This window comes from Corylus avellana, chromosome 9 (genome assembly GCF_965113065.1).
Source record: "Corylus avellana chromosome 9, dhCorAvel1.hap1.2, whole genome shotgun sequence".
In the NCBI taxonomy this organism is placed as follows: Eukaryota; Viridiplantae; Streptophyta; class Magnoliopsida; order Fagales; family Betulaceae; genus Corylus; species Corylus avellana.
In genome coordinates, this window is record NC_142498.1 from 2831624 (window position 1) to 2855465 (window position 23842).

The 23842-nt window shown below is 36.1% G+C and overlaps 3 protein-coding genes across 7 annotated transcripts; 1 reads left to right on the top strand and 2 right to left on the bottom strand.

Moving 5' to 3' along the window:
• On the top strand, positions 1-4575 carry LOC132191144 (heparanase-like protein 3). Its single transcript, XM_059606164.2, has 9 exons — positions 1-555; positions 1525-1561; positions 1673-1856; positions 2198-2343; positions 2627-2857; positions 3119-3308; positions 3425-3550; positions 4007-4106; positions 4199-4575. Exons 1-9 carry the CDS (start codon positions 22-24, stop codon positions 4556-4558), a joined length of 1908 nt encoding a protein of 635 aa, XP_059462147.2. The 5' UTR covers positions 1-21; the 3' UTR covers positions 4559-4575.
• Positions 4576-4642: 67 nt separating this feature from the next.
• On the bottom strand, positions 4643-9888 carry LOC132191143 (Cysteinyl-tRNA synthetase, class Ia family protein). Of its 3 annotated transcripts, XM_059606162.2 has the most exons (10): positions 9447-9560; positions 9267-9330; positions 8472-8490; positions 8209-8370; positions 7740-7910; positions 6850-7131; positions 6567-6692; positions 5868-6071; positions 5303-5404; positions 4643-5105 (listed from the first exon to the last, which is right to left on the bottom strand). In XM_059606162.2, exons 1-10 carry the CDS (start codon positions 9469-9471, stop codon positions 4869-4871), a joined length of 1392 nt encoding a protein of 463 aa, XP_059462145.1. In that variant the 5' UTR covers positions 9472-9560; the 3' UTR covers positions 4643-4868. The 3 variants fall into 3 exon arrangements, with proteins under 3 accessions (XP_059462145.1, XP_059462144.1, XP_059462146.1); XM_059606161.2 differs by lacking the exon at positions 8472-8490 and having other exon boundaries at positions 9447-9888; XM_059606163.2 differs by lacking the exon at positions 8472-8490 and having other exon boundaries at positions 9267-9334.
• Positions 9889-10817: 929 nt separating this feature from the next.
• LOC132191146 (hydroxyproline O-galactosyltransferase HPGT3) lies at positions 10818-17498 on the bottom strand. 3 transcript variants are annotated; one of them, XM_059606165.2, is made up of 12 exons: positions 17132-17498; positions 16746-16809; positions 16206-16255; positions 15889-16079; positions 14740-14800; positions 14495-14567; positions 14112-14235; positions 13932-14019; positions 13568-13618; positions 12218-12289; positions 11639-11751; positions 10818-11328 (listed from the first exon to the last, which is right to left on the bottom strand). In XM_059606165.2, the coding sequence occupies exons 1-12, from the start codon at positions 17254-17256 to the stop codon at positions 11306-11308; spliced, it is 1035 nt and encodes a 344-aa protein (XP_059462148.2). In that variant the 5' UTR covers positions 17257-17498; the 3' UTR covers positions 10818-11305. The 3 variants fall into 3 exon arrangements, with proteins under 3 accessions (XP_059462148.2, XP_059462149.2, XP_088375499.1); XM_059606166.2 differs by having other exon boundaries at positions 17087-17175; XM_088519373.1 differs by lacking the exon at positions 10818-11328 and having other exon boundaries at positions 11610-11751.
• Between the last annotated feature and the right edge of the window lie 6344 nt (positions 17499-23842).

Sequence of the window (23842 nt, forward strand, 5' to 3'; positions counted from 1 at the left end):
TCTTCTTTATTGAGGTGGGCAATGACAAATATGCAGCAGTTTAGACTAGTGCTCAGCACAGAACATAAATTTATCCTTCTACTTCAGCCGTTGATTTTGAAACTTGTAATCAACTCTCTCTCTGTCTCTCTCTCTCTGTTTGCCTCTGTTTTCTCTCACACTCCCATATATTTACAATTGTTTCATCTACAGACAATTTCTCTCTCTCCTTCCCTCTCTTTCTCTCTATCTCTATATATATATATATATATAGCCATGTTAGGGGTTTCTCTAACAAGACTGCGCAAGCGGAAAGCAGTGTTCTATGGGATGGGTTCTCTGTTTCTACTATTTCTTGTGTGTTTCTGCCTTTACTGGCTCATTCACAGCATCTCTGTGGATTCACACAGCACGACAGGGCCTGGAAACATCATTGAAGGCATCGTCTTTGTAAATGGAACAACATCAATCGGAAAAATAGATGATGATTTCGTTTGTGCCACTCTGGATTGGTGGCCTCCTGAGAAATGTGACTATGGAACCTGTAGCTGGGGTCAAGCTTCTATACTTAATCTAGTAAGTCCAATATCATCCTTAACCTCCTCTTTTTATTTTATTTTTTTGTAATTTCTCGGCTTTGTCATCATTCAAGTTTGGTTTACCTCCGGTGAAAAAATAACTAAAGTTCTTCACGAATCTTGTAATCTTTACCGTTTTTTTTTTTTTTTTGGTTTTATTGGAGATGAAGCAAACAAAACTTATATTGTTCATATAAGAATTAGTCTTTATCATTCTCTTTACTAGTTCTTCCTTTCTTTGACCAAATAGGTTTTTTCTAAGGGAGGCAATTGCTACCCTTAAAAATTTAGATTCAAACACAAGTAACGATATTTAGTAAACTGTTGTAAGACTGTAATATATTTTTATGATATAACAGTAAAAAATAGTTATTTTATCAGCGTTAGTAAAAAAAATTAATAAATTTTTACTGTTACGTCATCTCAACTATACATCGATCATCTTAGTAGATTACTGAAAATAGTACTACTAAAAAAGACAAAATGTCATGGTGAGTACTGTTGGGAGAACGTGGATGTCACTAATCCACCAATTAAGAATGGCTGGGACTAAAAGTGACTTCCACGGAGACTTTCCATAGTCAATTTAATAGAGTAATAAATTGACCATGAGAAGTCTTCGTGGCTAACTCTCAAAGAGTAAATAAATACCCCACTTCCCTCTCTCCTTTGAATTGCATTATATATATAATAAAACATAGATAATTAAAAAAAAAAAAAAAAAATTAGCTCATACAAACTTACATATATTTTTAAAATACGTGATTCTCATTTATATTTTTAATAAAATTAATGTTATTTTTAAAACATGTGTAAGAATCACGTGCGTTAAAAACATATGTCAATATAATAAAATGGATTAAAATAATTTTCATTGACCCAGTTCGAAATAAAATTGTCTTTTTTTTTTCTTTTTTTTTGGTTTTTTTGTTCTTATTCTAATTTGTGTCATGTTTTGTTTTGGTAGGACCTTAACAACACAATACTAAAGAATGCGATCAAAGGTAAAGTAGTCACTTCACATAAACTTAAAAAAATAATAATAATAATAACAAATAAATAAATAAATAAATACTCCTACTTATATATATGGGGTTCGATTGTATTATTTGCAGCATTTTCTCCCCTAAAACTTAGAGTAGGGGGCACCTTACAAGACAAAGTGATATACGAAAGAGAAGGCAATCCGGAACCCTGCAGCCCATTTGTCAAAAATAGCTCTGAGTTTTTAGGCTTCTCTCAAGGCTGTTTGCCTCTCTCTCGCTGGGACCAACTCAACATTTTCTTCAACAAAACCGGGTAAAACTGATATCTGTTTTCATAGGCTCGGTTAAAAATGCACGTGAAGATTACATGCTCTAAGGACTGATGTCAATCTAATAAACCAGCATCTGTTTTCACATGCTTTGTTAAAAAATGCATGTGAGATTCGTACACTCTGAGGACAGATGTCAATCTAATAAACTGACATCCGTTTTCACATGCTCGGTTAAAAATGCATGTAAGAATCACGTGCTCTAAAAACATATGGCAATTTAATAGATTGGGTTGAAAAAATTCTTTCCCAGTTTGGAAGAAAATTCTTTGTGCTTTTCCTTCAAGAAATTCGTTTTGTTAAGATGAGCAGTTTTGAAATCCAGGGCAGTTGTTGTTTTTGGCCTGAATGAACTAAGAGGAAAGACTATAGATTCCCAAGGTGCTGTAGGAGTTTGGAATTCCAGTGATGCTGAGTCTCTTATACGATATACTGTCAGCAAGGGATATACCATTCATGGTTGGGAGCTTGGTAAGAACTCTTATGCACATATTGAGTTAACTGGTAATTTAATATAATATCATAATAGACAGACGTCTTGAGTTCACACTTTAACTATCATTTTCAATATATTATCTTTTCAAATTTAGAGTTAGTTTGGATTAACGATTTCAAAACGTTCATTTTTTAAAAACACAATTAAGCGTTTTGTAAAATCACAATTTTTGTCTTGCAAAATCACAGTGCCGAACACATTCTTGTCGTCGAAGGTTTCATAATGCCCATATATATAAAATTGTGGTTCCTTTTTCAGGAAATGAAGTGAGTGGAGGTGGAGTTGGAACTAGGGTTTCATCAGATCAGTATGCAGCCGACCTAAACTCTCTCCAAAAGATAGTGGACGATATTTATGCTGGTTTTGAAGTAAAACCCCAAGTGATAGCTCCAGGAGGTTTCTTTGACGCAAACTGGTTCACAGCATTCATAGAGAAAACACCTAAAACTCTTCAAGTTGTTACCCACCATATTTACAGCCTTGGTCCAGGTAAATCACCATTATCTCAAAACACCTAATTTTTTACATGATTTACAAATTTGACATGAACTCAACATGAAATTAGCGAGTTAAGATTGAAGAGTTCAACCCATTTAATTAAATTCACCGAGTTATAGTAAACCTATATAGTTTTATATCCATATTTCAACACGACCCGTAAATATTTCATGTTTTAACCTTACTTGTTAACCAGTACTCTTTCTAGAGCATTTTTACTCATAATATTTGTTTCTGTTCTCTCAAATATAGGCAGTAATGATCACCTTATTGAGGAGATCCTCAATCCATCTACACTTGACAGCATATCCAATACTTTTGGAAGAATTCAAAGCATTCTGAAGAGTACTGGGACTCAAGCGGTTGCATGGGTTGGGGAAGCAGGGGGGGCTTATAATAGTGGCCATAATCTTGTCACTAATGCATTTGTTTTTAGTTTCTGGTAATTACTTTGCTAATTACTTTCTCTATAACTCTTTTCTTTCATGATTTTAATCTCTCTTTTTTCCCCTGTTTTTGATAGTAATCTTTATTATTTTTCATTGAATATACAACCAGGTATTTGGACCAGCTTGGAATGGCATCATCTTTTGATACCAAAACATACTGTAGACAAACATTGATTGGTGGAAACTATGGCCTACTCGACACTTCCACCTTTGCTCCAAATCCTGATTACTACAGGTTATTCTTCAAATTTTGGGTTGAACAAAATCTTTCTCCATTCTAGCATTAGTAATTCGTGTTTACATTTCGGCTTCAGGTCGTGTTGAAGCATTAGTATAAAAATAGATAGGCCTCTGATTATCTAATTAAACGAATCAAACATGTAATTAAGTTGGATTCGTGTCAAATTCGCATCGTGTCAAAAATTGTCAACTATAATGTCGAGTTTAGATCGTGTCAAAACATGAGTATAAAATTATATAAGTCAACTCTAACTCAATCAGTTTATTTAAACGGGTCAGACCTCTCATTCTTAACATACTAATTTTGTATCGGACTCAGAGGAGAGGTCGTGTTAAAAATTACCGGCCCTATTTAATATACTAGATTGATAAAATCTTCGTCGACTCAATTTAGAAGAAAATTTTGTTAGGATTTTATTTAAAGAGCTAATAAATAACTGTTCTATTTCAGTGCCCTTCTTTTTCACCGCTTAATGGGAAACAACGTTCTGCCCACAAGCTTCTCGGGAACAAGTAAAATACGCGCTTATGCTCACTGTTCAAAGAAAACGGTTAGTACAATCTACAGCTAGCAGAAAAAAATAATAATAATAATTAAAAAAAAAATTGTTGATTCATTGAGTTTCCATTGCTGCATGTGCAGCAAGGAATCACGTTGCTTCTGATCAACCTAGATGGTAACAGTACATTTCACGTGCGTGTGTCGACTGAAAATGCTAGCAGCAGCCTCATGACTTCAACTACACCAGAAAATCGAAGTCCAAGAACAAAATTTGCTGTAAATCGTAAGGTTACAAGAGAAGAATACCACTTGACAGCAAAAGATGGGGATTTACACAGTCGAACAATGCTTCTAAATGGGAAAACACTTGGTGTAGATTCAAATGGGGATATTCCACCCTTGGAACCAATACATGTAAATGAATCACATCCAATAGCTATTGCTCCTTTCTCTATTGTATTTGCTCAAATACCTTATATTAACTTCTCTGCCTGTAAGTAAATTGATCAAATCCCACTTTCAAGTATACCAACAAGATGTGAAAAATTCGTGCATTCTTTTTAATCTTATTCTCTAAGATGAAGAAACCCAAAAATGAAATGTTTACATGTTCATTGAGAAGAGAGATTTACAGGGGGGAGTTGTGTTTGTTTCGATGTAAAATGCATCAATGAAAAATTGTGTTTTTTTTTTTTAATATCTACCCACAATTGAACATATTCCTTAAATGCCTGGGAGAAAAACTGCATACACCCAAATCTTACACACAGCATCACAATAATTAGTTAAAAAATGCAAACCTAGAAGCCGTTCAAGTTGCCGTCACCTGCTGCTCTTGAAGTGCGAGTGGAACAGCGGGTCTCCAAGTAGTACCTTCACCGCTGTCCATAAGAGCAATTCCAACGGCAGCTAAATCTTTCCTAATTGAATCAGATTTTTCATACTCCTTGTTCCTTCTTGCTGTGGTCCTTTCTTCTATTTTTTTCAAGACTTGGTCTTCTGTCAACTTAGCACGCTTCAAAGCCTTTTCCCTCAGCTGCTGCAAAACCTGTAGCAAAAGAAAGTAAATCTTAACTATAAAATACGCAAACAGCTAACATTAGCAATATATGAGGAACATCACGTCCCAAACCATTCATATATTTGAGATCATTTAAAAAGAAGTGTGAAATAGTTGAGAAATAGAACGAGTAAACATTGTCATAATGAAACAGAGAGCAGTCTCCTAACATGAATCTTCTGTACCTCTGAGTAACTTGTAGGCATCAATCCTAAAACAGTCAGAACATTCCTGATTATCCTTTCCAAAGCTGCAAGAGATTCCATTCGCAAATCTTGCTTCTTCCCCTGCTAGGATCATTCAGTTACACAGGATACAACGCAAGAGAAGTAGGAATCATATCATACCAATATCAAGAAATAAGCACATCAATAATACTGCAGGGAGAAGCAACAGAGTAAAGAATCTCAATAAGGAATGAAATTTACTGCAAAAATTATGGCGGCAATTTGGCGGGGTCCAAATAAGACCCTTAAATTGGTCACGAACAAGTTAGTTTCTCAGGTTGAAATCATGGACATGGGATTCAGGTTCGATTGTCAACTCAAATTAAGTTATTAACAATGCTTGAAACCCTCACTTCTGTCTAATGTCAAACCAACTCAAACTTATTTTCATGCCAAAATACAAACCAATATCCCATCCTGTGAGTTTCTTCCAAGACGTACACAATACAATCAATCAAAATGAAATAAGCATAACAAAGTTGCATATTGATACCAATAAACATGTGTAAATGAAATACAATACCTTACGGGTATGTAGGAGATCATTGATGGTCTTTAATGGGTCAGATATTGCAGCCATAACAACAGAAGTATGAAGATCATCTGACATAGAGGCCTCAAAAATGTTTTGGAAGTTATTGACGCAATTTGCAGTATCAGGTGGGATCAAATCCACTCGAATGGCCACCTCATTTGGACTTAGAACATTCTCACAATCATGCAACGTCTGCAGTCAATTAGATCTCATGAAGATGAAAAGCAGTAGAAAGTGTGATTTTAACAAGAAACCATCAGAAAACATGTGACATGTGAAATCTGTCTATGAGATTATTTATTATTAAAGTATTCTTCGTCTCATTTGTCTTAAATCTACAGTGTTGGGAAATTCAAGAAAAGAATCTCATTTGTCTCAAATCTAAAGTGCTGGGAAATTCAAGAAGAGCATAACATTTTCTCAAAATAAGTTGAAATGCTGCATTGCATCACTGGAAACTAAACCCAAGGAATCCCTAAAAAGTAATGGTGTCTTTCATCAAGGACCAATCAGACTAATAACCACAGCAGATTGGTCCAAATAAAGAGTTTGACTCAAAATTGAAGGAAAATAATGAATAAAAAAATAAATGTGATCAACAACGTCGGGGTGATTCACCCTGAGAGAGAGAGAGAGAGAGGATGGGGGTGGGTTCTTCTTGTTGAAAGGCAATCAGATCTTCGGTACCTGATAAATGTAGAAAATACGATCTGAAGCACTTTCAAGCTGTCCATCAGAGTAGTTGATTGGAGATCGGTAGTGGGTCCCCATCAAGAAAAGTCTCAAGGCCAGTGGATGGTAGAGGTCTATAACCTGTGAAAACATTAATTCTTACACAATAGGGATGATTCCAAAATTGACGCTAATGCAAAAACCGAAGGACTCAAAGAAGATGATAAAGTCAGTTGTCATAACATAAAACAAATATAGGAAAACAATTGATTGCTCTAAACCAGATAGAATCCTTTACCTGCCGAATTGTAAAGAAGTTTCCAAGGGATTTGGACATTTTCTCAGAGTCAACGGTTACAAAGCCGTTGTGTATCCAGTAGCTTATATTGCTCTGTTTACATGCAGCACAACTCTGAGCAATTTCGTTTTCGTGGTGGGGAAACACAAGGTCCATTCCGCCACCATGGATGTCAAAAGAGTAACCAAGATAAGCAGCACTCATGGCACTACACTCAATATGCCATCCAGGTCTTCCAAGACCCCATGGGCTCTCCCAACATGGCTCTCCCTCCTTTGCAGCCTGCAAAATATTATGAACTCTTATAAACTTTCAACTAATTCTGAACTGAAGCTTGGATGCAAACATGATAAAGAATAAAGTTAACCAGCTTCTATCCATGCGCCTCTAGTATTGAAGATAACAGAGAAGTCAGGCTAAATACACAAACCAAATGATATTACAAGGGGAATGGATCAATCAGAACAATAACCGATGTGGAGAGCAGCAGTGATGATTTGCCAATACCAAAAAATGTCAAAATTTACCAACAAATTTTCATATATCTAGTCTATTTCCTATAGAATCATTTAGTTACAGAAACTTAGTGCATTTCACATTAAAAAATCTTTAAATCAAAATTTATTGTCTTGATCACATGCAACATAGATGTAGACCTCCAAGTCAACCAGTATTCACAACATGTTACATGTGTGAGTGCATCATCAAACCACACATAAACATGTATGTGCACACACGCACACACATGCACAAATATGAAATCTACAAACCCGACTCCCTTACAGATCTGCTAAGAGTAAGCATAAAAGGTCAGATTTATCAATTCTAATTTTTCAATAATTTGTATTCATCATGCACGCGCTTTTTCCATAATTGTAACGGACACTTACCTTCCATAAAGCAAAATCAGCAGGATTTTTCTTCCTTGAGTCCACAGCAACCCGCTCACCAGCTCGATTATCTTCTAAATTTCGCCCAGATAATCGTCCATATTCAGGAAACTTGTCTACATTGAAGTACACGTCCCCATCAACGCTGTAGGCATACCCATTATCAAGAATCTGCCAAGAAGTGTGTCAATGAATTAAAATTAACATATCTAATATTTCAAGGAAAAGCATCCAAGAATGCAAGAGGACTATATAACAGATACAAATACACTCCTTGAAATCAAAAGATAATTTAGAGGAAAGTGTGTGAAGTTACTGCAGAATACATTCACATTACCATTATACTAACAAGTCAATAACATGTAGAACCGTGAGACAATAGATAATTTAATCAACGGTCTCAAGGTTAATGCAGAATCTGTACATTTTATGATAATGCTACAAAAAGGGGTCAAAATCAAAAAGGCACCTGCTTGATCATGTCAATGATTTGGGGCATGTGATCTGATACTCGCGGTTCAACAGAAGGTGGCAGGCAATGAAGATATATCATATCTTGACGAAACTCTTCGCAGTAGCGTCTGCTCAAACTGATTGGATCCTCCCCCAATTTATTTGCCCGAGCAATTATCTACAGAATTTGAAAAGTGCAGACTCAGCTATCCTGTCATACCAATATGAAGAGAAGTTGGTATTTGGTATCCAGTTCTTGTAGCACAATAATATCAAAACCTGATTGACACATGAAGAGCTACAACCCAAATTACATCATTGTCTAACAGGACAGTAACAGACAAATAATCGAGAGATGTAATGAAAGATGCATATAACAAAGAATTAGATGGCTCAAGCGATAGAATGCAGACAAATAAGTCATACAGATCAGATATCAAGAGAACACATCCAACATTTAAGCGCACTTGACATTTGGAGGGCGGGGGAGAGAAGTCTTGATCTTCAAGTTAGTTCAACGTTTAGATGCTACATTTATTAAACTTCATTCGTCAATCTTAAATTGGAACTCAAGAAAGCACTTATTTCAGAACTCCTAAAACTACAAAAAGCTTAATCTGCATATGTGAAGCCAAATTAACACCCGACTCCGGCAATTACATTTTTCATGACCATTTAGTGTCTGTTTGGTTTATCGGTTTCAAAACTCACAGTTTGGCTTTTGTCTTTTAAAACGTGAATTTTTCTACGTTTTCAAGCCACCAATTTTTTTTTTTCAAACACACTCCCACGATTTTGTTTAAAAAGGAGCTTTTGGCCTCCAAAATCGCCTGGCCAAACGCAATCTTAGTGATCAAACCAAAGTCTATTCAACAGAAGGGAAAGCCCAACCAAATGGATTCATACACGTTCAGATACAAAGCCAATAAGTATGCATGGCTAACCAAGCAATCTCTTATCACATTTTATTCGAAATCCCAACAAGTCCATCACACAATTTACTACGCAGAAAGCAAAATCAATGCTAAAATTTGTAATTCTTAAGCGTAAGCTAACTGGGCAATTTCAGCTCACCTTGTCGTCCACATCGGTGAAATTCCGAACATAACGGACTTCACACCCCAAATGCCTAAGATATCTGCCTAAACACAAACACATAAACACATTACCAAAACCCAAATGCACAAACACGTAGTTTCTATATATATATAGACACAAATATATGGAAAGAAATAGAGAGATGGAAGTGAGGACCTGTAGAGAACATCAAAAGTGACATAGACGCGAGCGTGGCCGATATGGCTGAGATCGTAAGCGGTGACTCCGCACACGTACATGCCCACCAGACCCTCCACTTTGGGCTTGAACACTTGCTTCTTCTTGCTCATCGTGTTGTACAGCCACAGCTCCGTCGATGACGACGGAACCGAAGGCTGAGGCGAGCTCAGAGAACTGAGACGAGTACAACGGATAAGGCTGCTCTTTTTGGGCTTCGGCTTGAAGAAGAGAGTGTGCGAGTGGTGGGATGTGAGTCGAATCGTCCGTACCGAGTTGGGGAATCGGATTGGGAAGAAAGGTCTGTAGAACTTGAGAAGCGTAGCCATTTTGGCTGTTTCGGTGGTTCTGCTCTCCGCTTCGCTGTCGTTTTGGGGTTTAAGCTTTTGGTACCCCTGGAATTGGATAGAGGTTTTGCTACTAGTAATTCTATATGAGATAATTTTTATGTGGTTCATCAAATGGGTCCATAAAGGGTTCTCCCCACCCTCCAAATAATCAAGTTAGAGAAAAAAAAAATAAGAATTTATTCTACTATTATCGTATTTTGTTGATTATTTAATAAATACTGATAGACAATATCACATCGACTATGTAAAATAAATGTATGGTGCATAGGATTAAATATCACCCAAAATTATATAGCAATAATCCTCTTAGAAAGATAAGATGTCTTTGATGATGATTAGGAGCTCAATTGCCAATTTCATGAGATTGTGAACCATTGAAATGGTATAGGCTCCTAAACATTTTTAGGGAGAAATGAGAAGTATCATTTTACCCTTAAAATTTTGTTTTGTTACATCAAACCGTCTTTTAAATGACATTATATACACTATCAAATTTGTAAAATTTGCTATGGAGTTCTGCTCCTTTAAAATAAAGTGGGTCAACCAGTTTAAGAAGATAATTGATTTATTTAATGTAACAACCATTATCAAAGTATAATTTCAATAGAACACAACTGATCTGAATCAAAGAGAGCAGTCACTTGTTGGGTATATTTGGTCATCTCATACGAGGGAATACAGCAAAATTTTCGTCCACCTTTATTTTGGCCACATTTCTTTAAAGTACTGCTAAAAAAAACCCCTAGATTACTCTACTTTCCTCAACAGAATCGTTAGAACATGCTTCACATTAAATTTTTCCAAGTATGCTTATTTTATAAGCATTACGAAAGACAGGAGCCAAATGCATACATTGGTCTAAAGGATGTTTCATTGGTATTTAATAGCGTTTTCTGGAATAGTTTTGTTGACAAATCCCCTAATCCCTATGGCCTTTTTCCATCTCGTAGATCTCGAAAATTTACATGAAGCCAAACAAAAATTTGGCCCGATCAAACAATCAGAAAACGATATTCAAATATGGGATGTAGACGTCTCTTGCAAATTTGCACAGCATGGGAAGTTAACAAATCAATTAAATTATACAACTGGAAACATTGCTATAGCTCAACTCTGGATTAACTTCAGAGAAAGAATGCACAGGCATAATTGGAAGGAAACAGAAGCTTTCCTTTTTTTTGACTAAATTACATGAAATATTTCATCGAGTTTATACAGTTGCATCCAACTTCACTTAAGCTCAAATAGAGGCACCAATGGGGGAGGACGGTTCGGTAAATGTATTCCCCCTATAAAAATTGCTGCCACTCTTCTGATCCAAGAGAGTAATCTTGCTAATGTGAGACACAAATACCTCGAGACAAGCGGATGCAACAAATGTGTACAAATGTTCGGAAAGTAATGATGTGGCTCATGCAAAACTTGCTGAATGAATATACCGAAAAGGAAGTTGCGCGGATTTTCCTGATAAGAAGCTATTTCCTCTGATCAAGCCAGGGAACACACCTTGTCTGGAAATACGACAGAAGAACATTAAACACAAGTTACACATTGCTGGTAAACATGTCTTAAAAATGATGGTTAAACTTCTTTTGAACACAATTATTAAGACAGACCCCAAACCTGCTCAGACCCTATGTTTCAAAGATGGTTCTGTGATTTAGACTCTTTCTTTAAGGTTTTTTTTCTATTTAGAGTCGTCAATATAAGAATCGATTTTCGCCTACTCTATATTTTCCATAAAGAATTTCGTGTTAACAATTTGAAAATGTTAAATAAACTACCAACTCTATTAAAATTTAAGCATTGCAGCAAGCTCACCTTGTCTAATGCTACTGCAGCAAAGGCGATTGTCATCTATGTAAGTTGATTGGAGACCCATCATCCATGAACCCACTGATATATCGTCATGAGCATAAGCCTTAAGAGATGCACTGGATACGACAAGGAGAATGAAATGAGTTTCAAACTCGTATATAATGATTAAAATGTAATACTACATTCAGCAACTACAGTTTAATACAGCGGACGGAAAGAAATGATGCAATATAGGAAATGAAACTGCTCAACACCAAGGTCTATACAGGTTAGCTTATAATAAAACTATAAGCAGCTTACCTGCTCATGATTTAAACTGAAAATCAATTCTTTTATCACTTTGGACTTACAAGCACATCATTGCAAACTTTCAAAGTATGCAAGTTGACAACAAATGAGAGTCATGGACACACCAATTGGACAGACCATCAAGTTCCAATTTTCAAATAGATTTAGATCTTGAGGTTCTTATCATCAGCAAATTAGAGTAAGCCGACACAACCTAACCTTAGCTCGAAACTTAAAACAGAATTGCCTATTGAACCAGACCCTGTTTTCCCAGTTAAGGCACTGGCAACTAACCTGTTTATGTTAATATACTCAGCTAAATTCTTGGAGAGGATAAGAAGAGCTCCAGATGCATGTCGGAAGTACCTGATTAAGAAAAGTAATTAATCAAGTTTAGTATCACAGCAATTGGAGCAGCAAGGAGGCACCATCAAAAAGAGAACCGTCAACTACATAATTGATCGCTAAAGGAGGACAGATGCAGACTAGTTTGTGAGAACTATTTTCAGTCCTCCCAGCATCCTAAGAAATAATTATCATATCATGCAGCAAACAAACACGCCACTGTCAACTCCTTCAAGTCAGACAATGATTAAGGGTGAGGACGATTGTGAAGCTGCATTGCAGACTGTTCAAGTGAGTATTGTATAATAAAGCCCGCTTCTTCATATGATTTTTTTTTTTTTTTAAAGCCAATTACTCCAAGATTATCAATGCTTTACATTTATCAAATATTCATGTCTAACGCTATCGTGAAGGCCACTCTTAATTTCACAAGTTACTACAGCTGATTTTTTTTTTTTTTTTTTTTATATGTTCTGAATGATTAAGACTTCATTAGCTGTAAATAAGGCAAGGAAACATAGAAAAACACTAAGCCACTAAGGGCACGTTTGGTTCGCGGATTGAGTATTCCATTAGGAAAATGAATAGCTATTACTAAGAATAGAGGACAGTGGAATAAAATAATTATTCCTATTCTTTAGTTTGGTAACAACATATATATTATAATTGGAGTTGAACTAAAATTACCAAAAACCCACCCTTATTTAAAAAAAAAAAAATTAAAAATAAAAATAAAAATAAAAAAAGAGAAAACCTAGAATTGCAGGGGTGGCTGGCCACGCCCTGGCAAGACTTGGGGGTGGTCGCACCACCCCCGGTGGATTTGGGGGTGGCGGGCCACCATCGATGGCAACGGGGGAGGCCGCGGCCACCCCCTAAACATAGTGGGGGTGGCCGCGTCCTCCATCGGAGGTGGCCAGGCCACCCTCGATGAGCCTCGGGGGTGGCCCCCAAATCCAACGGGGGTGGTGCAAGGCACCTCGGGGGTCCAGCCCAAGGTGCTCCGAGGGTGGTGCGACCACCCCCAGGTCCTGCCAAGGGGTTGCCGGCCACCCCTTGAATTCTAGGCTTTCCTTTCTTTTTTTAATAAAAAACAAATTTAAGGGTTAAAATAAAATTTTTGAAAAAAATTGGTTTAATTTAGAGTAATACAGTTAGATCGCAAACTATTAACAAAAAATTAAGCCAAATAAAAAAGCATTGCACACTTATAATGCACAAAGATCTATGAATACCAAATATAAAAAATTGAATATCCACACTTGTTCTCATCCACTAGCTACTAGCTAGATCACTTACGATTTCTCATCGCCAAATTTCCACCAATCAGGTTCATACCAAGCCTTTCCCCTGAAAATGAACAACAATTTTAGATGCTGAAAAGCTTATTTCAACATAATTTTCAGATACTCAATCAAGATCCTTTAAAAGATATATACTTTTATCAAAAATTTCAATTAATCCCTACCATTTTTTAGAAGGACAAGAATATAAGCATGCCACATATAATTATTCTGCACAGCTTGGGAAGATAATTTGAAAAGCTTCAATTAAGATTTAGAGTTCTTATAAATCAGTAAGAGTGCATATGTTAATATCTATCATGGATGAGGTAAGACAAGCAATCACAATGAAGCTGAAGAAAATATAATAGGGCATATACTCGTCAGATATCACATCTCCTGACTTCATGCACCCAATGTAAGCACCAGCTTGACCACGACGACGATCAAGAAGTCCAATTAACCCCTCTGCCAGACCAGAAAACAGTGCAAATGATATATCAAAAAATCAGAATTTACAAAGTTGTGATGATCTGGACAAATAGTACATAAAAAATTACCAAGATCCAGGCCTATATTGTCATCAACTTTTACATAAAATTCTGCATCCCATTTTTGAACTGCAGTACTGAAGAAAAACTTTGCTTTCTTGGGCAGCTCTTCTTGAGCCTCCTCATGACCTTCCTAATATATTATCAAAGAAACATGTATGTTTAAACTCTATGATTTGCATGTTCATAAAGATATAAAATGAGAGGAAAGCTACTCAAACTTGAGCAAGTACGTACAACTTAAAGAAATCAAAAGTTTCTTTTCCATTAGAAGTTTAATTTTATATGCAAAGAATTGGTGTACATGGCAATATCGTTATATGTCAGTTCATATAATCAAAGGTAGAAGACTGACCACTTGAATTGTACTAACATTTGAATCTATAACTTACAAGAATCAAGAAATCCTTTGTTGAGCGATTTTCCTCGTCAATATTGCGATCTAAGCTATCACCTCGATTGGCACTGCCAGTTTCAAAGTGAAAAAAAGAAAAATTATATATATATAAAAGAGAACTTTGTCCCATTCTCCTACCAAAATGTAGAGCTGGTAGTTCCAAAAGAACCAACCAAACAAGTAAATGTACAATACAAGAAAGCATATACTATTTTAAGGATTAAGTTTTTTTGGAAAAACCTCCGACCAACTACAAAGCGAATGACCACTCCTCTTTCTTCAAGTTTTCTCAATTCATCACCTGGAAAAGCCAAAATGGTGCCTGTAACACATTGTTTAAAAAGAAAGGCATATCCCAATATGGGGCTGATAATGTTCGACATGTCATACAACATTTGGAAATTCATATAAGAATAAGTGATAGAGATAAATAAGCAATTAATTAAAAGTAAAAGGAGAACAGACAAGATCAGTAAATGTCGAAGCATCATAAATTAAGGCCTCATATATGTCGACTATATAGAATATTACAAAAAGAATCCTCACGAGCTTGCTTAAATATAATATGTCATGCTGAAATGTCAACTATGTCTTGATTGGTCAGCCTCCATCTACCATAACTTAAAGCATTTTAGCCAGAGCCTCTATAACAAGGAAAAAAGGCAAAGGAGACAAATGATCACCATGTCTCAAAAGTTCAAAACCATGAGAACTACTACAGACACCAGAATGAGTGTCATTCACCAAAACAGAAAAGGCACACTGAAGAAATACAATGCGCTATCCAATTACGCCATTTCCCCCTAAAACCACACCTCCTCAATGGGTCTAATAAAAACTCAAAGCTAACATGATCGTAGGCATTCTCAATATCCTATTTGCAAAGCACAACTGGCACTCTAGATCTAATCCAACAATCCAAACATTCATTTGCTATAAGAACGGAGTCAAGGATCTGCCTACCTCTGACAAACGCATTCTAAGGCTTCAAAATAATCTTCTCTACAACCCATTTCAACCTATTGGCTAGGACCACGCATCTAGTGAAATAGGTAATATCAAGCACCAAAGCTATACCCAAGTTGATTTCAATAGTCAAAAAACACTCATTAGGCAATATGTACTTTTCAAATTGCCACTAATAATATCATCATACATCTAAAAAAACAGAAAAGATCAAGTTATGTAAAATTTCTGGTGATCAATTTTATAAGCAATGCACATCCCAGTCCCAAAAGAGAGTGATGGAATTCAGATAGCAAGAAATGTATGTAACGACAAAGACTATCTTAAATCAAACTATGCCAATCAAAGTTGGAAGCTTAATATTCATCCAAGAAAGAATAAGTATAGACCGAGCATAATCAGCACATCGCAATCCCAACTGACCTTTAGGCATCCAAGACCCTCTAAACACATTTCGCCTCAAGCGACTACCAAATCCAGTATAAACTCCAATAACAGCAAGAAGCCTTTGGCCAGAAGAAGACCCACTTTGCTGCAATTGGTTCTTGAGGTACCCTTGACTCTTCGCCAAAGTCAATTCCATCTCAACTTCCACAATCCTCCTCTCCAGATCTCTAAAAACAGATACCAATACAAACACCATATAGTGACAAAAGGAAACATACCAAACTATAGAAAGAAATATTAAAAGGGAAAAAATATATATATATATTAAAAGATAAGAAAGATAAGAAAGGTACCTGCATCCTAGAACCATTAGCTTATCTTCAACTGTAAGCACTTTGGGTCTCTAACAACAATAACACAGAAACATATTAAAGAGATATTGAATTAAAAAATGGAAGACGAAACAAAACATCAGCACGTGCCACCGTCCCTCAAGTCAGAACCCAGGAAAATGTAAGAAAACTTTAAATAAAAGAAATCATAATTTCTCATCTTATGAAGTCCCTTCTTCAATCCCCCAACAAAAAAGGGAACCGCACGATTAAATTCGACTTCGACTTATTCTTTTCAATAAGTACATTAATTTCATTAAAAGCACAAAGGGGCACGACCCAATTACACACAAGCTATACAAGAGAGACCCAATGAAGTATAGAGACCCCCTGGAGAAAAACTCGACTTATTCTAGTATTTATAATAAGCTTAACTGAGCTCAATTTTGTTTCTTGAGGTCCGATACAATGGAAATCATTCTTAACTTACTTCAATTTCCTAGTACAAGATTCAGAATTCAGTGCCTAACAAAAGGAGGAGAACAAAAATAAGTCACAGACCTGGAGGGAGTTCTTGTCAAGAAGACTAGTAAGTAATTTTCTGTTCTCTGCATCTTGCCACAACCTAATTATCGCACAACCAAAAAACTGAAAATTAGTATGAATGATTTAAAATGCACAAATCGTAAAACATATATAATTAGATAGCCGAACTAAACGCTGCATTTCGGTTTTTCTTTTTTCCTCTTTTTCCATGGATTGGATCATGGAACCACTAACACCGGAATCGCATTTGACTTCCATAGAACCCGAATCCACAACAAAGTTTCCAATTATATGCAGCCAAACACATCCTAAACGTCTATCATTACTCTTTCCAGAAATTAAAATCAAAGCAAAACCTCAAATCTATAATTTTCTGTCTCGGTCAAGGAAGAGGGACGAACCGGCCGGCGACATAGAGCCAAGCGACACAAGAGAAGAAGGCCATCAGAAGCGAGGGTTTCGAGGCCTGGAGAGGCTTAGATCTCCACCGCCTGTCCGATTTCATTGCCGCCGGTGAACTCTCCATCTCCACCAGAGAGAGTCACTTCTCTTAGGACATACGTGTATGCAAGTGTTGTTGATTTGAATGAGAGATCGTGAAAAAGGTAAGTAGCCCGATCAATTGGAAATGGAAGAGGAATCAGTGAAGAGCAGCAGCAACAGACGAAGCTTTGAATTTTCAGAGAGAGAGATCTGTGACTTCCGATGCAAATTGATGTCGCAGAGGCCGAGGTCCGTTTCGGGTCTATTTCGTAAACTAAACGGGGCTTAATCTTTTGAATTCGGAGTTCAAATTTATATAAATAAAAAATATATATAAATACATAGAGATTTTTTATGTGCATTTATGGAAAGGAAAATAAAAACAGACAAATCTTAAATTTAATCCTATATTAAGTCATAAGTCTTATATAAATGTTACATGTCTATTAACTCATCTTTAAAATGCAAAAAAAGATCATTTTCAGTTCATTTTGAAGTGTAGAGTATCCGGTCCTTAATATCACAAAGGCAGAATTGTCGTTTCATATTATTTTTGACAATTCTACCCTTATGATATAGAGAATTGGATAATCTCCAAATCATTTGAACTCGAGAGGATCTATTCCCTTTAAAATGAACTTTTTTTTATGGTTAATTACTTTTTTAGTACTTAGGTTTTCACTTTTTTTTTTTTTTTTTTCACCTAGGTTTCATTTTGTATTACAGATAATACTTGACTTATGGGTAAATACCAATTTAGTATCCCGTCATCATTTCGTCAACCAAACAAACGAACTGTCATGGGAGTGGTTTCGACTACCCCTACAGCCGGTTTCAATGCCCAAAAGGAGGGGGAGCCGAAACCACCCCCAAAAGTCTTGGGGTAGGGGTGTACAAACTATAACCGCATAACCGCTTTGGTAGGCGGTTATAAAAAATGGCTTAGAGCGGGGCGGTTAATAGCTTTAAGGGTAGGGAAAAGTGGTTAATAACAACTTACCATTATATATAATAATATAAATAAATCTATATTTTATATTAAAAATATAAAATTAAAACGACTCTTTTTTTTTTTTTTTTTTTTGAAAGGGAATCCATATCAATCTTATTCATAAAAATCATGATGAGCATAAAGCTCTTACAAGCATAAATAGCCAAAGCTACGAGGTTACAAGCGTCATAGATGACGTATTACATTCCAAACCCAAAACCAATCTACTAACTTATGACTACTCTACATATTAAAAAACAGATCTGTGCCAAACAGACTCAAATTAATGCATAGGTAGTGTTTATTCCTCGAAACTGAGGGTAGACAAACCGCCAACCAAAACTCTTCTTCCTCAACCCAAAAGCCAGGGTAACATTCTCATCCACAACCCAAAGGTTTAGACCATAGCAAATAACCTAGAGGGTATCACGCATGCAGATCGAGAGAAGAAAGAGTCTTATCACAAGCAAAAAACAGGAAATAAAAGCGTACAGGGAAATAAAGAAACTAAAACAAAAATACAAACAGAATAGAAAAAATCGGACAAACACCAAATGGAAACCAACAGAACAGAACAAAAACCTGAGAATCACACTACGCGGGAAACGGCAGCCGGAAGAAAGCCGATCGCGTGCTTGTCAGAAACCGACACGAAAGGTGGCGTTGGAGCTCATCGTGGGGGGACATGAGGAAAGACCCGACAACGGATGGTGGGTGGCAGAGCGGGCGCAGAGGAGATCGGCGTTGCACACAAAACAAACTAGAGGGAATTTGAGTGAATCCCCCAATAACATCACCCACAAAGTATGACAAACAGGCAAGGCAACAAAAACAACACATCAAAATACACAGCAAAAGACAGACATAAAGGAAATGAAATAAAACAACCAGAAACAAAATAAAAAAAATAAAAAGCTGGAGATAACCGAAATCAAACCACATCCGAAGAGACGGATCCAGTGCAAAAGGTGTAATGGGCACTGGCGAATCTGGGTAGCAAGGTGGACCAGGCGACAGGCGGTCGATTGGGCAGGACACGAACCGGAGCCAAACCTGACCCAGCAACAGGCACGGTGGATGGAGAAGGGCGGAAGATCGGCCTCCAAAAAACCCTAAAATTAGAAAAGGGGCCGAGAGGGAGAGAGAGGAAGAAAATGCCCAAAAAACAAGGGACATCAAGTAAATAGGCTAGCTCTTGGGCGGGAGGAGAAGAGGATGAGGGGGAGGATGGGGGGGGGGGGGGGGGGGGTGGGGGAGAATAGGGGTTCTCCCCCTCCGACGGCGCGCTTTGCTAGAGATGAAACCCTAGCAAAGAGCGTCTTGAGACTTCGAACATGGAATGACGCTATAAAAAAAGGGTTTTACAGTTTTAAATAAGAGTTAGTGATAGGGTTCATCATATTCATTATTTTTTAGAATACTTTGACCAAAAACTATTTAAAATAAGCCCATAAAATCCAAAACACCTAAAAAAAGCCCAAAAGCTCATATTATTATAATAATAATAATAAGTTATAAAATCGCCGGTTATTGGTTTGAATAACCGCTGACCGCCTAAGCAAGGCGGTTACAATTATTAAAATCCAATAACCGCCTTAGGCGGTTGCGGTTGCAGCTAGCAATTTTAGCCAATAACCATTAACCACAACCACTTGTTCACCCCTACTTGGGGTAGCTCCAGAGTCCATGAGGGTTGTCAAACCACCCCCAAATTGACCGTAGGGGGTGCCTAATGGCAGTCCGTTAATGTAGTTGACGAAATGGTGAGAGGTACTAAAATGGTATTTACCCATAAGTCAGGTACTATATGTGATACGAATTGAAACCTAAGTACTAAAAATGTAATTAACCATTTTTTTAATACAAAAGCTTTTATAAACATGTATAAAAAATATAAAAAAATTAACTTGACATCTCCTTCAAATTATGATCAACAACAGTCTTTTATAAAATAAACTTCATCTATTATTATTTCTGTAATTAAATATTTAGCAATTTTTTTCTTAATATAACTACTAAACGACCAAGCACATATACTCGAGTAATTCTTCCTAAGTGTGATGTGGCTTTTAAAATCACGATTAAATTTGAGATGATCATTATTGAATTTTGATATATTAGTGATTTTAAAAGCTACATTACATTAAGTGGAGGCTCTGCATTCTCTCTAGAATTCTTCTCTCTTTTCTTCTAGACAACACCAAGAAGAACTTCAAGAGGAGGGAAGATCTAGATCTAGATCTTCCCTCCTCCTCTCTCACGGTAGCAGTGCTCGATCTCTTCTCTGTAGGTTCCACTGATCTCCGTTTCTGGCGGATTGCTTTATATCTAGTTTCTAGATCTAGATCTAGATATAGTATCTTCAACCTTAGATTTGATTGTCTTCTTCGGCCAAGGTGTGTCTTCTGAAGAGATGTCTACGATGACGAGCTCCACCACTGCTGCTTGTGGGGTTTTTGTTTTTTGTTTGTCCTAACCTTCGGGTTGATGATTGATTTATTGTCCTGGCCTTCGAATTGAGGATGTAGTAAATCGGTGTGGGGGCTTAACTCTCACGATCGGATTTTTAGTTTCTAGTTGTTTTTTTATTTTTGTTTTGTATTTTGGCTACCCTTGTCTTAGATCTAGTCTGCACGAAACAGATATGTTCCTTAAATGTAATTGTACATGGGTTGGCGGAAGCTTGAAGTCATTTTTATGACTTTATAATCTTCATAGCTTTTGGCTATGATTTTTCAGAGTTGTATGCTCTATGATGTAAGAGTTTTATGTTCATGAAATTTCATCAATGAAAATTTCATATTTCTCAAAAAAAAGTTACATCACATTTGAAAGAACTCAACAAGGACTTTAGTTCTCATTATATTATTACTCCATGTACTCGTGATCAATGCAATCACAAAGGCATTGGGCCTTGTACCTAAAATGGATACGTGGCACGACAGCCACACACAAACAAATTGAAAAACAAGAAGAAAAAGAAAAAGTTATAATTTGGAAAGAAAATGAATTCACACATGAAGGGGAGGTTCAAGTTGGGGCTGTTAAATGAGCGAAGTGTCTCGCAAGCAAGGTCGGGCTCGGCTTGCATAAACTCGGCTCATGCTCGACTCGAATATTAAATAAAGCGTTTCATGAACACAAATCCTGGTTCGAATATTAAACGAAGCAAGCTCGGCTCGGCTTGGCTAAGCTCCTGAGCAAGCTCGTATAAGGTTCGCCTCGCTTATTAGGCTCGGCTCGTATATTTTTTATTAAGTAACAAATAACAACATATAGTCAACATTACTCATTTACTCAATAATAACAAATATATTATATACCTTTGTTTTTTGTTTTTTGTTTTTTTTTTTTCAAATATATTAATACAAACACACACACACACACACATAAATATTTCTTATTATATATATACAATAAGAAATATATGATATTATCATTAATCATTTTATCATATGATATAATCATATAGTATAATCGTACAAATTATTGTGTCATTTAATACAAATATTATAATTAGATAGTTTATACTTTGGAAATTGGAATCGTATACGGTATATCACATAATCATTAATCATTATATAATCATATAGTATATCTGCATAAGTTATTGTGTTGTTTAATCAATATATTATAATTATATATTTTATTCTTATAAAACATATATGATATATCACATGATCTTAGATCTAAGATAATATTAATATTCATTGTGAGATAATATGATCATAAAATTTAAGTATGAGTGTATGACCATTAGATCATTATGAATTTATTAGTTAGAGTTTGAGTATTACTATTAGATTAAATGATTAATAATTAAGTAACTAATGTGTTTCTTATAATTTATACATTACAATTACAATTTACAGTAAGTAAAAACTTAACAATTTGAATTTAAATCATATATCATGAATCGTGATAATGAGAAGTGAGAACATATAATATAAGTATATAAGTTATAACAATTAACATTGACCCATTACCTATATAAATTAGATAATGATACAGACTCGTAAGTATACAAGCATACTAATACAATAATTAAGTACATAGAGAGTTAGTTGTAATGTATGTTAAACATTTATAACTTATAAGTCTATACATGTTATAAATTATAATTATACATATATGCAGATTAAATAATATAAATGTATGAGAGCAATACTTAATCATGTGACTCAATGATAATTCAAATACTTAATAATATTATTCATGCATAATGATAATGAGATTTGTATAATATCAAATTAAATAATTGACATTGGATTAACAATACAAATTTATGTTATAAAATTATAACTTCATATAAATTATAATGATACATATATAATACATATATAATACAATTTTTTAATTCTTTTTTTAAAAAAAAAACTTTTTCTCTAATTTCTAAGTAATTTTTAAAACTATTTGTTTTTACCAATTTTTATTTACACAAACAACAAAAACGACATAGTTTTGTTAAGGCCCTAAGGGTATAAATTCATCACTTTCATTTCATTTTCATTTTCATACAACCCTAAACCTAACACAAACGCTCGTGTCTCACTGTCTCTGCCGCCTTCCAGTCCTCACAAGTCGCCCGTCTGTCTCTGCCGCCTTCCTCACAGGTCGTCGGTCTCCTTCACCGTCTCTCCTCGCGCTCGACGTCTTTGTCTCTGTTTAATGTCTTCGTCGCTGTGCCCGCGCTCGTCCTCTCTGGATCGTCACCGTCTGGATCGTCACTGTCTGGATCGTCACTGTCTGGATCGTCGCCGGTATTTGTCTCTCTGTCTCTGTGGCCGGTCTCCGTCTCTCCTTGCCGGTTGGATTTTTTTAGTTTAATTTTACAGCAATCCAAAAATTAATGTTTGGATTTTACATGCCATGATAGGATTTTCTAATTTTAATTTTACATGCAATGATTTGATTTTGGATTTGTGACTTTTGAGACATTCTGGATTCTGGATTTTTTGTTGTTGTTGTTGTTTTTTTTTTTTAAATTACAAAAAATAATAGTCGAGCTCGAGCTCGAACAGGGTTCCAACCATATCGAGCCGAGCTCGAGCAACATGTTTTAGGCTCGGCTCGAGCCTGAGCCAAAAATAAACGAGCCGAGCCTGGACAGCCAAAGCTCGGTCAAGTTCAGCTCGTTTACACCCCTACGTGGTGGCGCGTCACGGGGGCTGTCGCTTAGGCGGAAGCGGCTTGTGCTGTGGAAGCCCTTCGGTGTGAGGTTTGCGAGGCAAGCGAGATATAAGTGTAATTGTCTTTATCATTCTCAGCCCTTAAAAGCCAAAAAATCAAAAGAAAGAGAAATTAGTTTTGACCATCAGGAGAGGTAGATCTAGCACTCGCACTGTTCCAAACAAAAATAAAAACAGAATGAAATAGAAATACTAACCCCGAAATCAAATGAAGATACAAAGGTAGAAATATGAGCAAGGAGATGGGGCTTTGTAGGGTAGGGAAAGAGAGGATACGGCGTTGAGTAAGCATGGTGATTCCTCGCCGCACAGAACGATGACAAGATTTTTGATGAGAACTAGGACGTCTGAGTGATTCGTTGATTCCTACTTGGTTTTGTTGGCTTTCTCTATCCTTTTGTTTGAGATCTGTTTTTTTTTTTTTTTTTTTTTGTCGTAATTTAAGTTCA